Below are 17,541 nucleotides of genomic sequence, written 5' to 3'. Positions count from 1 at the left end.
GAACAGAGCTATCAATAACGAGCATCTGATACATTCGTTTCTGCCCGTTTTCAACATATTTGGTTTAAATAAGCCATCCGCGATTTGAAGCCAAACCCAATCATTCTTGTTCGACACTCAGATCGCATAATTCTTTGTGTGGACACCGATTGGGCAACATCGTTGCTGGACGAGCTGGACGGCGAGGGATCGAGTGCCTTTCTCAAGACAATGAGGGTGGAGGTGTAGTGCAGGAGTAGAGTCAAGTTTTCCAAGGGCCTTTCTCAAGGCTAGAGACGTATGAACTGAAATAGTTTGAAGTCTCTATAATACAAAACCTGACCTGACCTGAAGCCACACAACTTCTCGTTTGGTGGAAGCAACATGGTTGCCGCAGAGCATCGAGCGGGAGAGGATTGGTTTCTTCTCGGGTGAAGGAGTATTATGTAATAGAGTTTCTTTCCAGGGCCCCTTCTCAGGGCTAGAGGCGGAAACCAAAAATAGAATAGAATGAAAACACAGATGCGAGTGAGCTAGCACAAAACAAAGAGCGGATATCATTCATGTCTAATGTTGATTTCACACACATACACACACAGCTCGATACAAGGAGAGGAAGCCCTCTGTGTCAAGGTGCGCTACGACAAAGACGAGCAGCATACGAGAATTTTTTGTGCTAATGCGGATATGGAATAGTATCCTGAATTTTGGAATATAGATATACACTGCATTTATTTAAATGAACGTATATTTCATGAAAGTATGGCTTCAAATTATAGCAGGGTAACCTTACTGTTGCATGTTGTGGGGTTCGATCACATCTCAAGCCTAATATAGGAGCAAAAGGGTTCATAGTTTGTGATCGATATCTTAGTGGGAAGGAGAAAGTCTGATGCGAGTTGAACCAAACAATCGAGAAGTGCTGATAGATTTCGACTCTACTCGTAATAAAAAATTAAATAGCTAAAAAGATATTACAAAAATTTCGATGCATTCTAAAATAATAACCGAAGTGATAAACAAGTGGATTGAATAATATAATTCCGTAGTTCTACGTCGAAAACTGCGGTCGTGTCCTAGATACAACCCATTACAATTTTTTTTCAAATCCGATTTATGCTGCAAACATTTGCATTATACCACCACACTTTTACGTGTAAACTATAGAGCAATTCCACTTCAAATTAACCGCTAACTTCCTCGATACTTTCCGATTTAGTTTTTTACTATAATATGAGCAATTCTAATGACGACTGATTTTTTTCAGTAAGTGTATCTATAATCCATTGAACGCAGAAATAACTAGGACTAGGACTTCGACAAAAGCGATCAACAAACTAGAGCAGCGAAGAGGGAGACTGTGTTGAAAAATAAAACAAATAAGTTGTTTTCATTTTTGCACGGACTTTTCAAACGATCATCATAAAAGTAATGTTTTTGGCATTATTACACAATTTCGGCAAATTTTTCATAACTGCCATAACGCTGCAGTGTGCATTTTAATTATGTTTTAGTAACAGCAAAAGATCATCCTCAGGCAACAAAACTGTTTGATATACTCATTCCATTTAACATGCAGCCGAATTTGCTAGGAAGCAAGCTCGATTTACGAAACGAGGTTTACGAAAGGAAATCGACTATATTAGATAAATATGAATGTTACTTAACGTATCAACATGGAAATTGTTATAAACTCACTTCGTCACCGTAGACATTGCACCCTATCTCCTAGAGTTGTCCACGTGGTATGTGGACAGCCACATTGTTATGTTAGCCGACCGTTCGTTTTGTTGATCTTGTTTTGGTATAACGAAAAAAACGAACGGGAAAATGTGAATACTTTCAGTTTTCGAGTTCTAAAAATGTTTACAAATCTTTGTGAAATCCCGATTCTATTAGGATAAAAATCATAAGAATCCGCTTGAAGCTTTTTCCTAAGCGTTGCAAGCAAACCATCAGTCCTTCTTGGGGCTACCAGTAATTTCAACTAAAGCTATGATTTGAAACATGGTTTTATCCTAAAATAATTTTGAAGTTCTACGCCCACAATGCGGTCGTGTCATGGACACTTTCAAACTCTTATTTTTTCCATCAAAAATAATCCAACATGATTCTCAATAAGTTATCTAACAATCTTTGGTGTTATCACATTATTTGAATAATCATGGAAATGACAAATTGTAATCGACCACGCAAAAATACGGATCACATTTTGAAATGATATCACATTATTTTTACAATGTGAAAGCATTGAATATTCATGGAAATGACAAATTGTAATCGACCACGCAAAAAAAACGGATCACATTTTGAAATCAATAAAGATGAGTGGGTAGTCGATTGAGGAAAAAGACGAAATTTGCTAATTAATTCTAAAAGGATCGAATTCAGCTCGTTAATTATGGTCTATTTCGAGAACCCAGTATGGTAACCGTAATGAGAAAAACATCTGTAGGATTCCAAAAAGTCACACACCATTCTCAGGGCCAGCTGATGCATTTCACCCTATGCCGCAGACCGGCAAATCACCACTACAGGTGAGCGCAAACGACGTGCGTTGGTGTTGGTTGGTTGGGCGAGAGCTTTGCGGCGTGCGTTACGTGCCCACCGTGGTATTGGTGCGCCGGTGCGGTCGTGTACGGGTTTCATAAAAACCGAACCCGGGGCGTTGTCAAGAGAGCAAAAAGCGAATAATCCACTGCAGAGCAGCTCATTTAGTGTGTGATCGTCAAGGAGTACAGTCTCGGTGTTTTATTGTTCCCAATATTTCTGTGCTTAGTAAAGGAGTGCAGCAGCAGCAAAGTGAGGACACAATTTCCTGTGTTTTAATTGTTAAGATCCAGAGCAGCTGAGGACAAGTTTTTCTCGTTCAGTGGGAAAAACATCTAAGTTTTAGTTTAACAAAACGCAAATTAGGGGCCTCTCCGCTCTTTGTTAAAACTTTGTTAAGAACAAACAAAAACCAGTCACCATGAGAGAAATCGTTCACATCCAAGCCGGACAGTGCGGAAACCAAATTGGAGCTAAGGTGAGTTATTTTCCACGAACTACGGCGTTTTGGGTGCAGTTTATTTTTTTGCGAAGTGGAGAAGAAATTGTGTTTTTTCATTCCCCGAGTGAGGGCTCCCCATCTGTGTGCACATGAAAGTTGGAATCCCCCAAGATGGCTTCTCGCCATTTGCAAAAATTATGCTGTTGGAGAGAGAGAAGAAAAAAAAAGTTAATGACTGTCGAGGAAGCGACTGGAATCGATTTTGGAGTGAAGTGAAGATTTTTTTTCCACTCAGTGAGAGGATGAATTGGGCACATGCGTTGCAATTTTGTGTTAATTTGTGCGATTTTCAACGTGTTCAATATGAAGCAGAATTTTGACATGTTTCTAACGGTAAATTGATTCTATAAAAAAAAGGAACCGTTGCGGCCCTTTTTTGAACGTTGGCATTTTCTTCCAGCGGTGTTTGAATTTGCACAACACGCACACATTCATGCTTCCGGTTAAACGATAAAATGTTGAACATCATTTGTGCCACAGTGTGAAGAAGAAACGCGCGCGCGGCTTCTTTCGCTGGATGGTGATAATACTGCAGAAAGAGAAAAATAGTGAGACTGTACTCTTCACACCACCAATATTGGTGTGAAGAGCTTTTTCCGTTAGCGAAAAAGCAGGCTGCCTGCCTGAAACGCACACCACCTCAGCGCTGGCAGATCATTCCAGATCTCGAAATGCGGTGACATTCCAGCACGCAAGCGAAATAATAGGGTTGTGTAGGGGAGATCTGTGTAGATTAATTTGCACATGGTTTGTATATTAATTTTTAAAAGATGTGCATAAGATATTGTTGGTTCAAAAAATTGTTTTCAAATGAAGATTCCGAAAAAGTTGTGTTTCTTTATTAGAAATCTCTCTAATAAATCTTCCGCAAGATTTGACTTAGCTGTAGTTTCCTGAAAAAAAAAAGATTTTCTTTGCTATGCGCTTGTTCTGAATTTTCATTCCAAAAAACTGGCAGATGGTTATGCTCAAGTTTTTTTTCAATTTGCTTTGCTGATGGTTCTGAATGTTTGGTCCTTGCCAACGAGCGCAATAATCCAACCATCTGGCGCTGAAAAGAGGCAACGGTTTGTGTTACCTCAAGAGGAAAACATGCTTCGTTAACGGTAAATGAAAGTGTGTAAAATTATGGCCTACTATCACGTTCTAGTTGAGGTCAAATTATGATGTTAGGAATGCGGCGTGTCGTAAAAACATCCATTATTTTTGCTCGAACATGAAAGTTTTATATAGCACTAGCTGACCTATCGAACTTTGTCCCGCTCAAAATTAATTTTTTTATATGAATTCTTTCGAACGTTCACGTTTTCTAAATAAGCGAGCGTTCGTGGATTCAATTCCAAAACTTCTCATTGATTGATCTTCTAATGAGCCCTTTACAATTTCCTTCTATTATAAACTTCATATGTAAAAGAATATTCCCAATTGTAGAGCATCTTCTTCTTCTGTAGGAGCATTGAACCACTGCGACCATTAGTTTGATCTATTGTGGTGCACTCCAGTTTACTATATATGCGCTGTCAGTTCGTTCCATCACTCAAGGAATAAGTGATAGTCGCACTAGGACTTTGCATCTCCCCCCAAGAAGGTATGACTTCTTTTAAGAAGTTTCTTACCTTTTTTGGTTCAGCAGACCATATCTCGTTAGGCATAAGAATGCCCTTTCCAAGAATCCGCAGTCTTTGCTGAATCAATACACTGCATTGACACAGTAAATGTTCCGAAGTTTCAGCATCAAAATTGCAGAAACGACATTTATCATCCGTTATTTTCCCAATTTTTTTGAGATGATACCTGCTCGGACAATGTCCGGTCAATAGCCCAGTCAACATACTCAGATCGGCTTTATTCAAGCTGAGTAGGCTGCGTGTTATTCTATTACAAGGTGTAATGAATGATCTTGATTGTCGTGATGTTGATAGAGCTCTCCAGTTGGCTTCAATCATCGATATTTTCCAGGATTTGAGCTCGGATTTCAGACAGGATGTAGATAATCCGCAAAATGGCTCAGGTCCGACGAATTTAGTTGAAGATCCTAATCTTGCTAGAAGATCAGCTTTTTCATTACCTTCTATACCGCAGTGACCAGGCACCCAGTATAGATTAACGTCATTAGTTACAGCTAGTTTTTTTAAAGAAAGAATACATTCCCAAACTAGCTTTGACTGACAAGTATATGCTTTCAATGCATTTAGAGCTGCTTGGCTATCTGAGAAAATACAGATACTGGCATACCTGTGTTTCCTAGCCAAACAAATGTTTGTACATGTTAGAATAGCATGTATTTCTGCTTGAAAAACTGTAGGCCACTGTCCCATTGGAATTGAGACATCTATCCCTGGTCCAGTAATCCCAGCTCCTGTAGATTTTCCAATTTTTGACCCATCTGTGTAAAACACGAGTGATCCCGGACGAGTTATTGGACCACCTTCTTCCCATACGCTGCGATTGAATTCAATCACTTTGAAAGGAACGCTGAAGTTAGTCTCTGTTTCCATCCAGTCTTCGTTCATGATTAATATAGGATTCAGTTGAAAATCTTTCAGGATTTGCAAGTGCCCCTTAAGATCTCCTTGTTGGAATTGTTTCGTACGTTTAAGCCTAAGAGCACCTTTTTCCGCTTCAAGTTGCACATATTGGTGCAGGGGTAGAAGGTATAAAAGAGCATCTAGGGCTTTGGAAGGAATACTGTAGAGCTCTACAATTGTAGAGCATACAGGACTTTTTTTTTCGAACTTCAAAAAATTTTTTTTTTCTATTAACACTGATCTACTGGCCTAGACGAATACAACAAAATAGAGACAGCTCAAATCTGACCATTCCTTCCTCGGGTTTTGCGCTTACCAATACATTTGGCGATCCATTTTTGTTAATATAAATTAAAAGCATATACGGATTTATGGAATTGCAATTAGCATTGAGCAATCTTGGATCGATATTTAAAAGATCGATCTTTTCTTCGATTTCCGTTTTTTTGGGTCGTTTTTTGTACCTCGATCCTTTTTTGATCGTATAAATTTTTTTTATAAATTATTTTCCAGTGAACATTGATTTGTATATCACCAAAACTACCTGACAAATTTCATACACATTGGATCCCTTTTAAGGTGGTCAAATTAGTGGTCGTGAACAGAATCAATTTTGTAAGCTATCAGATTTTTTTTGTGAATTTCACGCTGAAAATCAAAATAAAATGCATTTGGTGTTTGAATAGAAATGTGTATTGTTTATCCTATTTTTAAAGGAAAGACAATATCTATGGAGCGAGTGTAAAAATTGGAAAATAAGGCATTCGATTTTTCAAAGACGCCGTTTAGAAAATTGATCCGTCAAGATCGATCTTTTTCTCAACTTCGCCCAATCCTAGTTCCAATTCAAGCTTATTAAAAGAATTCTAACATAAGAAAAGAAATTTTTTATTCGATTGATATGCAATTCGTTAAAATTCGTTCGTAACAAAAAGTCGGAAACTTTTAAAGGTATTGTTTATACTGACCGTATAGTCAAAGTTCTTGCCCTTAACCCTCCTATACTTGCGCATTCGGTATCACATACCGAAAAATCAATAATTTGGTTTTGAGGAGGTTGAACTAAATGACTATTAAAACTAAATGCAAATGAAGCAAATTTGAAGTTAAAGAGTACAGGAGGGTTAAGTGAATTTAGCAGGGACCTGAATCTGTAATAATCTGTAGATGCAATCTCCGGTTAATTTAGCATAGGGGATAGCACATTCCAGCCAGACTCCAAAAATATTTTTGCGTTTATGAAGCGAGTCGTTTCACAAATGCAATGGAGATGCAATCCGTTTAAGGTTTTTCGACAAAATTATTTGATGATGATTCCTGCCGCTTCATTTCTTCATCAGAATCGACTTGCGCTTCTTCTGAAATTGACAATTGACTTAGATGATCTCCTGTGATTCGAGAATAATGAATGAGTTCAGTTTTTGATTCTTGGCGTTACAGAAACCCCCATTTATTTTTTCCGTTCTTCCGTTTTCAACACAAAAAAAAATAATCGAAAAATCGCGTAAAAAAACATTGGCCAAAAACTACATTGTTGTTCCTATAGGAAGTTCAATCTAATGGCCTTTTTCCACATCACAATGTGTGTTATTCTATCAAAGTAATACTGTAGAAAAGTTAAATTATTTTTGCATTTCATTAGGTTCTGTTAGGATATGTACTTCCGCACATAAACCAAATTTAATGCCCAATAAAGTTGAACAAAAATGAATGGAATTTATTGATAGTACGTGGTTGCTAATAAACTAAGCTATCATTTGATACCGAAGAACTTACCAAATGGTTGTTTTCCAAAGCCATGAAAAATTATAGAAGTCGCTGTTCGATTTTTCGAACGCTTGGCCTAATATGGGTTCCTGCTTCTCTAAATTTCTATCCCAATATTGGTCAAATTGCCTATCGCTACAATGAAAAAGTAATAACTATAGTTTTTATGATACACTTATAAGTAACCCAACAATCAAGAACACCCACTAATTTTCTCTGAGTATTAAGTTCCACGCACAATACACCATCGCAATTAGATAATAATCCCCCTTCCCGCCGAATAAGTCGATGGCTGCCACCCATTTGCACCTATTTTGTGCTAACCGCTAGAGCAGCAGCAGCTGCTGCTAATGATCTCTATAAAACGGAATAAGCTCTGAAAGCCGTGGGCGCGCGGAGATAATTAGAGAGGATCTCGTCGGTGTGTTACGCTAGGCCAAAATCTCCAATTTTAGCGCTTACTCGTCGTAGCCCAAGTGCATTCATGCGCTTGGGAAACAATCACTTCCTCTTGAGTGTTAGCAGAAGAAGAGAGCGCGGCGGTGCAAATCACTTCCAATAAGGGGGAAAGAAAATGAAATTCGATTAAGCGGATAATGAAAGAAAAGCCGAAACAGGCGCGACGACGGCTTCGACAGTTATTTTCTTTTTCCCCGGCTTCCAAGGAAGTCTTCAGAAAGAGAGATGACTGCAGCGCAATGGAATGTGCCCCGCGGGCGGCGGTTGCTGGTTGATGTCTCGTTAAGTGGGAAGATTACCGTACTTTGTGCCTCCTTTTGGATCTAGTGCGTGCATACTTTGGCCTTCCCATAAGTCGATTCAGATAGGCTGAACTGAACGAACATCACTCGCTTTTCGATGCTTGGGCCCCGACAGAGGCTGCGTAGTTTCCTTATTAAGCGACTAAAAATGCGTCTGGCTGTGCTGCGCGTCATCCAAAATGGAAAGTTGTATGAAAAATTACACCACTTTCTGCTGGAACCGCTCGACAAGTGGGCCGCGCTCCGTTCGAGATGAAAGTATTCGGTACATTCCAATGGCTTCCGCGGGGAAAAAATTATCGGTGCCAAAACAAGACTCGTTTTCGCGGATGCTGCTGCGCAGCTTCATTATTCATGTTGACATTGTGTTTCATTCCTTTCATTTTTCCCAAACCGATACAATCAATATGCTTCTTCCTCGAGAGGCAGCAATAAGAAGAGCATCTCGAACATAACTGTAAAATAAAGCAATGGTTTCAATTGGTACTGCTCTGTTATGTTGCTGGGGCCAAGCCCCGTTCATCATCAATCTTCCGCTGCGAACAATCCTCTCTCATTGTTTCGTTGTAGCAATTAAAACGAAATTGTACCGACTCAAATTTCACACTTCAATGCCCCTCCCTGCGTTGTGTACGCGCGCTGCGCCGCGCCTCTTGATGTGATCAATCGCGCCCCTCCCCCTCTGCTTTTGGCACGCGGGTGCGGTCACACGGTGCGGAACGAACGGTGCATTTATTTTCAGCCCCGCTGAAAAACCGGTAATGGCTTCATTCATGAAAATTCCTCGTCACACTGGGAAGCAGCAGCTCATCTGAGAATTTTGTCCGATTATTGGAGGTGGTGGGAATCGGTTTTCCACCGGCGCTGCTGCTGATGTTGATGACGCGAGGCTGTCATGCTATTAAAAAAGCAGATTACCTCAGACACGACGCGCGGTTGGAAGGAATAAAAGTTTGTCGTGGTCCACCTTTCGCCGTGCTCCCTGAAAATGTGAAAGGTCGAAGACACCACTCATCACTTTTCGATGATGTTTGTTTTTTTTACCACACTCTCTTGCGCGTGTTTTGATGGAAAGAGAAAGTTCTGCTGAGTGATGAGGGATCTTGATGGGAAACGATCCGGCACACAGCAATCGCGCCGCAGCAGCAGCAGCCGCGTGGTCTAATGGGAAAACCTCGCCGGACAGATCACGAACAATCGCCTCTGTTTTCACGAGAATGTCGAGTAACAGTCAATCAAGACCCAAACGCTACATAAATATAAAACGTGATGTTAGCCGAAACGTGCCGAATGATAGAAAATAAACGTGTGATATGCTTCTGGCGACGTTGCCAGAAGTTCAATTTTAGAGCAAAACATTGACATGCGTCCTTCTTTGAGAAGGAAAAGCAAATCTATTGAGCGCTTTGAAGGGCACTTATATTTCCTACTGTTTCTATTGACATGAAAGGGTGCCACCGACCTCTCCCCGGAATGGGCAATACAATGTGAACAACAACGCCTACAATGTTGCTGCTTGATTTAATTCAGTAGGTCGGGTCGAACGGCCGAAGTGGGACGATAATCCACTAATTAATGTCGCCCTGGGCTCGGTTCATTGTCACTATTTGTTCTCTCTCGACCTACCCACGTTGCATTCATAGATCCCTGATTAAGGCATTCAATTTATATTGGAGAATTAGTATTAATGAGGGTAATGTTTGTCGAAAAAGAGTCGACTTGCTAGAGAAAGGCAAGATACTAACACGACGACACTAATTACAGTTATATATCAATTTCTGCTATCGCGCGATACCTGTTGTGTTGTTGCTTACCTGTCTAACTGTATCTTGAAAGAGAGCGGCGGCGCTCCTTTCATTATAACTGAAAGTCAATCGGTGGAACCGTTGCATCTCGAGTCAGTCAGCAGCAGTAACAGTCGGGTACCGGAGAGGTAGCGGAAACTAATTGATCAATAAAAATTATTCCGAGAGAGAAATGCGGCTGCTGCTGATGCTGCACGTTTCCGTTGGGGTGGAAAATTTACTTTCTCCACCAATTTCGTACAGATTCGGATGATGAATTGTGAGGGGCGGGGGGCGGCAAGGAGGAGTATTGGATTGTAAATATCTCCGATCGAGCTCCGACTTTTGCCAATTATTGGGGAAATATCATTTCTGATGAGGTGAAAACATTTTGTAGGCAGACTTTCTAGGTTTTCTCTCCATGCGGAAAAGTGTTATTTAACCATGAAAGTCTGTGTTTTATGATTGCATAAACAATTCAAGATTTATGGAGGCCTATATTCAGTGGTATGAAATTTGCGTTGAGTATTGCGCATGAACGCCTATTGACCATAATGGTTTCACCTATAGTTTAAATACCCTTCGAACCAAGCACTGATCGATAGTATGAATATGTAGAGTCTATCATAAGTAGCATGGTAAAGTTTTGAACATTCAGAAAGGGTACAGATTTAATTGCATCTATTTTGTAAACGATCGGATGAATCCAGAATTGTTTAAGGAAAAATACAAGTGTTTTGCTTGTAATATCAGAAAAAATATCGTCGAATCAACCAGAAGAAAGTATCTAGCCCTTCAATATCTGTTTTGGATATGATTCTGGCAACCATTTTCCGGATGTGAAGTTGTCCTTCATCTTCAGATTTTCCATTACATAAAAAACATCTGTAGAGAACACCTCTACTTTTAGAGAAGCATCTTGTTTCTAGATAAGCGCATCGTTTCTAGAAATCTTTTTTTTTTCTAGAAACATTCTAGGGAAAGACGTCACTTGTCAGTAAAAACCCTTCACGGACGTTAGTTATCTATCCCTGTTGTGACAACAGAATCAGCGCCGACCCATTAATTTCGAACCATCATTTCAGTTTCAGTTATGCGTTGTGGGCGCATTGTATCGAATTATTTGCAAATCTGTAATCCATCAATCAAACTGTATATAACACTTTATACACTCCATCAATTTTTTTTGGATCATCAAGCCCAATGCTCACCTATATCACAACTTGAAGATAAACGTTTTGTCAAATAAGCACTATGACTGGGAAAAATTAGTCAATAGAACCGAATTTTTCAACTTTATTTTTATTGAACTTTTTTTTTATCCCTTTTGTTTAATTTATGCTCATTAGCATTTTTAGCTGTAACAGAGCCGAATATCAATCGTATACATGTCGCATGTTTATCATATCTATATATCTATAATTAGCACATTACACAGTTGCCATATAGGCGTAATGGCGGGTTTACATTAGGGAGATCTATAACTATAGATGGATTTATTCACGTGAAAATAGGTGTCAACGGGTGAGAATAAATATGATACACTTATTCGAGGTATATATAACTTGAATAAATTCAGCATATGTAAACGCTTGTGAATTTCTCTAGTGAGAAATCACTAAAGTTGGATGCAGTTCTACTTTAGGTGAATAAATTCACCGAAAATATGAATATATTCATTATAGAAGTTCACGCTAGTGTAAACGGTTGATGCGATTTCTATAAATCTCATCATATTTCTTCACATGAATATATCACTAGCAGTGCTTGGAAATATCTGTATCACATCAATCTTTTCAGCTGAATTTCCGGCCACATTCGATCATTATACCATTGCATTCGGGATACCGAAAATGAACCAACGCCAAACCTCACAATCACAGCAAGCCACTCACAGTTGATTCATCCAGTTTTTCTTTCATTCTGTTTTTCGTTCTGTTCTGCGTTCACGGAATGTGAGCAAAACAAAATATCCCTAGTTTTGTCATTCATTGACATTAACATACCAGTTCATTCACTATCAGCATCGTTCTCGGACACTGACGAAACGGAGAAATTCGTTGAGTACTGAATGCTCATAATAGTGACAATAAATTAAATTGTTCAAGAATGCAAGGTTTCCGTCTCAGTTAAATTGCTTTCATTTTACATAGTGAATATGCAGTTCCAAATCCATTTGTCAGAAATGCTTCAAAAGAATAATTCCGATGTAAAAAATACCGTCTTGACTCAAATTTCAAACATTAATTTTTTTTTAATTCTGAACACACGAACATAAAATGGTGGTGTCCAAGACACGACCGCAATGGGAATATTTCGAGCTTCCTTTTGCAAACGGATCAAACTATGCTATAGGATTAGCGGACGGAATTGCCAATATCCAGCTTTGGCTGACACAATTTGCATTCGCTGCTTGGATCGATTCTGCAGAATGCCCCCTCGCCGTCCAAGCCTAAGCAATTCTTAACTGTGAGTGTGCATGCAGATCTTGCTCTTTTGTTGGCATTTCCGCTTGCGCCACCGATTTGCGTTGCCCTTTCGGAGTAACTTCAAAAACAGCAAGGCACTGACTCAATGAGAAAATCACACACATATCGGAATATTGAAAATGAACAGTCACAACATTCCTGACAATTCAATGGCAATGAATATATCTGAATGAATTCTCATGACTCGAGCTTTAAGGAAAGCTCAGAGAGCACAGAATGAATATGAATGAACACAGTTGTAAATTTGTTTGCCGTCGAAAGAATGACAGTAGCATCGACAAGCAAAATAAACGCGTTACACTGATAAAAATATATTTTCAATGTTGCTTAACAAGCTCAATATTTCCAAGCTCTGATCACTAGTCTAAACCCACCCTAAGAGTTTTCGTTCTGTTCTTCCATTATCCAGTTAGACCGGACAGCGGAGACAGTTGATTGATCATTGTTGAGTTATTTATAGAACAGCAGCCCGATGTGTCATGCAGAGCAGAGCAGTTGTATGGATGAATCTATCTTATTTTGACCGTGGATCGATCTCCATCGCTGATGATTGTCGCGTGGACGTAGTTATTCTGTAACAACACAAAGATGGTCAATGAGGGCCCCGAGTTTTGAACGATCGATCGCTTACTAAGCGAACGCGCAACCAATGTGGCTACGGAGACCCCCGTTTATTGAACTTTATTGTATAGCTTTTTGAGAAAATCTCTTCCGAAAAGAAGATACACTTTCGCAAACAAAAATAAAATAATAATAACAGATTTCAATTATAAGACGCGACGCGAGACAAGACATAACACTTAATTCTTACTCAATTAAACGAATTAAAATTTACCTTATGTCGACCGGTTTCGGGCGCGAAGCTGTCCATCTGCGGGACAATGTCCGAGTCCCAACGTGCAATTCCTTGTGGTGAACTTTTCAAATGGTCAATTCTTGGTTTTTTTTGACAGAATGTACACTTTCAGGGAAATGATTCTGCTTTTTTTATTGTTCGTATTACATTTTACAAATAGAAACAATATTTGGACACTTACCACATACTTGAGCACCGAAATATAACCACCATAAAATGGCATTAGATTTGCTATCAGCTTGCGGATATTAGGTAGAAATTTCAAAGTTTTTTTTTTTACAATATCGCACTACCCTTTGAGCTTGCATTTTATTGAATCCAAACATTTGAACTGTTTTTTAATCCTTATCGCGGCAGTTGTTTATGTTTTTTGTAGATCGCAGATAAAAGTGTCATACTTTCTGGATACGCCGGTGTTTTGTTGCGTGTGTGTCACTTAGCTTCAATGAAACGCTCTATTTCTGGCCCACTATGACATCATTACGTACAACAGGCGGTAGATCATTATCTATCAGTTATCTCGTTTTGTTTGAGTGGTGGTCAGCTCCCTGACCGATGACCGATGGAATCATCACCGTGTGCGCCGCGAACGCAAATGCATTGAGGTCATTCCATCGGCCATTTTCTAGCCATGCGAGTGAACAACGGTGTGTGGTGTTGTCTCCACACGTCAGTTCTGAATCAAATCCACATACAGAACACGGCGGCGCTGTGTATTATGTCAGCAATTAAGAAGTTGGGTCGACGATAAACGTGAGTCGCCCGACCGGATCTCGGTGGGATTTGCGTGTGTGTCACTTCATTATACACCTTTTAATCCGTGTCCGCAGAGCGACAAATAGCGTGGCGGGCTGCCTCCAACATTTAACGGCTCCTCAAAACAACATCTCACAGTCGCGTTGAACAGAAAAAAAATCTTCCACGCGCACTGTCGTGGCATACCACTGCGTGTACGTGGAGCGCAAGATGACATCATTTCCACCGTTGATGATGGTGGGGGGCGGCTTCGGTGGAATGTGTGCGGTGGGGAACATGTTCGATGCAAATTCTTCTCATTCCCTCCATTTATGGTCATGGGAGCGCGAGTGTTTGCTATTTCTTCGGTCTGCTGGCATGCGCGTTGTGTATAAAACGGCGTCATGATCGAATTACTGTGTACAGAGGCTGCTGCCCTCAAAAGCCATATGGCTTGAACGGAGCGGATTTTGTACGGCCCACACTCACCTGTCCTGCTCTGTGGTACATTGATTTGATCGATAGAGTGGGTCTCCCCGAAACGAGTTTGTTGCCGCATTTGTATCAAAAAAGATAAGGGGAACATGTTTCCCAAATCAGAAAATTTCTCCATGAAAAAGGGGCGCTCTATCGACCTCTCCAAACATTATTTGTCACAAATTGAAACCATGGTAAAAAAATGTTACAAACAATTCGAGGTACAATAAAATTTCATTGACCCCACTCCCGCTGCTGGCATCGAAAGTAACAAGAGGTGTGGAAAGCCTTCGATGAATCATTCATCCAAAGAATGGGGTCCCCTACACGATTCATTGGACTATTTTCCCGGCACATGGTAAGATGTTTTTCCTTTTCCTGATTGTGTCGATGACAATATGGCGCGTGCGCATGCACTACCTGAACTCTCTCTTCGTATCCTGAAATGAATAAAATAGAGGGGGATACATTGCGGGCTTTATCGATTAAACAGAGGAAAGAAAAAAAAAACCAAGGGACACGAGGAACACGAAATATTCATGACTCATACCCGTCACTCTCCCCACGTCTCGTAGTGGCAGTATATTCTGGATATTGAGAGTGTCCTTGTTTACTCATTCACAGTCTGGTGGTTTCTACTTTATATTCGGGTGAGGGTTAAAGAAGTGTAATAAACTGCTGAGCGGATGTATCAAACGGCTGTGGAAAGGACGATGAGTCATCCGCATGTTTGTGGGTTTTCCTTCGAAAATTAGCGTCGTATACCGAGGGTCGAATTAATTTCACTCCACAAAGACTCCATCCCTAAAAGGTCAATTCCAATGAACCCAAAAACGCGCCACAAAAAAATGCTAATGTCTCCTTTTTCTCCTCTCCATTACAGTTTTGGGAAATCATCTCCGATGAGCATGGAATCGATGCCACTGGAGCGTACCACGGTGACTCAGATCTGCAGCTGGAGCGCATCAACGTGTACTACAACGAAGCGTCCGGCGGCAAATATGTGCCACGTGCCGTGCTAGTCGATCTGGAACCGGGCACCATGGACTCCGTCCGCTCGGGACCATTCGGACAAATTTTCCGCCCCGATAACTTCGTCTTCGGACAGTCCGGTGCCGGTAACAACTGGGCCAAGGGACACTACACCGAGGGTGCTGAACTGGTCGACTCCGTGCTGGATGTCGTCCGCAAGGAGGCCGAATCCTGCGATTGCCTGCAAGGTTTCCAGCTGACCCACTCGCTCGGTGGTGGCACTGGATCCGGTATGGGCACACTGCTGATCTCGAAAATCCGTGAGGAATACCCAGACAGAATCATGAACACATACTCCGTTGTCCCCTCGCCAAAAGTATCAGACACCGTTGTGGAACCCTACAATGCCACCCTGTCCGTTCACCAGCTGGTCGAAAACACCGACGAGACGTACTGTATCGACAATGAAGCCCTGTACGACATCTGCTTCCGCACCCTAAAACTCACAACCCCAACATACGGTGATCTGAACCATCTCGTGTCGCTCACCATGTCTGGAGTCACAACCTGCCTGCGTTTCCCCGGTCAATTGAACGCCGATCTGCGAAAACTGGCCGTCAACATGGTACCATTCCCGCGTCTGCATTTCTTCATGCCTGGCTTCGCTCCATTGACCTCCCGCGGATCCCAGCAGTATCGTGCGCTGACCGTTCCAGAACTGACCCAGCAGATGTTTGACGCCAAGAACATGATGGCCGCCTGTGACCCACGACATGGACGCTACCTGACAGTCGCCGCCGTTTTCCGAGGCCGCATGTCGATGAAGGAAGTCGACGAACAGATGCTGAACATCCAGAACAAGAACAGCAGCTACTTCGTGGAATGGATCCCCAACAACGTCAAGACTGCCGTCTGTGATATCCCACCACGAGGACTGAAGATGTCTGCGACCTTCATCGGTAACTCGACCGCCATCCAGGAGCTGTTCAAGCGCATCTCCGAACAGTTCACCGCTATGTTCCGTCGTAAGGCTTTCTTGCATTGGTACACTGGCGAGGGTATGGATGAGATGGAATTCACTGAAGCCGAAAGCAACATGAACGATCTCGTGTCCGAATACCAGCAGTACCAGGAGGCCACCGCCGACGAGGATGCCGAATTCGACGAAGAGCAAGAGGCTGAGGTTGACGAAAACTAAACTAATTGAGCTCTCGCACATTCGAAACCCCCTTGCCCTTTCCATGCCAACCTCTCCTCCCCAAACAAACAAGCTGAAATGCAGCTCTCTCTTCTCTCTCTTCTCTCTCTCATTCCAAACATTTTCCCAAATACTCTGCGCCACTTTTCTTCTACTAATCCCATTTTTAAGAAAGAAAGAAAAAAATCAGAGAGAATGCAACATTCTTTTTTCGAAAAGAAAAACGAAAAGTGTCACAATCAGAGAGATCCAACCAACAACAACAAATTAGATCAACGTGTCAGAGACACGAGAAAAGAAATTAGTATAACAACTAAGCCAACGCGCAGCATGCAAAAAACTAAAAATCTTAAAACAGCAAAGATAAGAGTCGCAAATTAGTAACCACTGCCAGCTCTGCAAAAGAAAGAATAAAAGTGAAGTTATTTCAAAAAACAGAAAACTAAAATCAAATTCTCCTTTGTTTAATTTAATTTAACCTTGTTCACCTTCCTTACATTTTCACTTCAATCGAGGAATCTTCACGTGAGAAAAGCAAGTTGGATCTGCTACAGTCTACCTTCTGTATTTGTTTTCATCCAATTCGTATCCATCTCTTCCCCACATAAGTCCACCTCTGTTCATTCCATTTCAGATCCCATTTCATTAACTCACTGTGTTCACTCTTCCCGCACTCGGGAAGATGAGGATCGAATCGTTCAAATCGTTTTTATCGCTTATTTATTAACTTTTAAAACATTAAAATATTCCAACCTCTAATCTGAAATGATGATTGAAAGGACAACAAAATATTTAATGATTGTTACACAAAAAAGAAATGAACTAAATCGAAAAAAAGCGTTCGCTGAAATTGGACTACAAAACCATTGGAATCCATCCGAATGTCGCACAGTCAGCGTTGCCAGTTTTGTGTTAGCCTCGACCACCACTAGACTATGTGGTC

The 17,541-nt window shown here is 40.9% G+C and overlaps 1 protein-coding gene across 1 annotated transcript; it reads left to right on the top strand.

Moving 5' to 3' along the window:
* The first annotated feature begins 2,663 nt into the window (after positions 1–2,663).
* LOC129764884 (tubulin beta-1 chain) lies at positions 2,664–16,739 on the top strand. The gene is made up of 2 exons (XM_055764443.1): positions 2,664–3,007; positions 15,312–16,739. The coding sequence occupies exons 1-2, from the start codon at positions 2,951–2,953 to the stop codon at positions 16,596–16,598; spliced, it is 1,344 nt and encodes a 447-aa protein (XP_055620418.1). The 5' UTR covers positions 2,664–2,950; the 3' UTR covers positions 16,599–16,739.
* The last annotated feature ends 802 nt before the right edge of the window (positions 16,740–17,541 follow it).

The sequence above is a fragment of the Toxorhynchites rutilus genome, chromosome 2 (genome assembly GCF_029784135.1).
Source record: "Toxorhynchites rutilus septentrionalis strain SRP chromosome 2, ASM2978413v1, whole genome shotgun sequence".
In the NCBI taxonomy this organism is placed as follows: domain Eukaryota; kingdom Metazoa; phylum Arthropoda; class Insecta; order Diptera; family Culicidae; genus Toxorhynchites; species Toxorhynchites rutilus.
This window is presented reverse-complemented; position numbering and strand designations above follow the sequence as displayed.

What these genes read in the sequence shown, in the direction of transcription:
- LOC129764884 (XM_055764443.1), top strand. Translation starts at nt 2,951, where the DNA reads ATGAGAGAAATCGTTCACATCCAAGCCGGACAGTGCGGAAACCAAATT. An exon ending in GAAACCAAATTGGAGCTAAG is followed by an intron (nt 3,008 to 15,311) that starts GTGAGTTATTTT and finishes TCTCCATTACAG; the next exon opens with TTTTGGGAAATCATCTCCGA.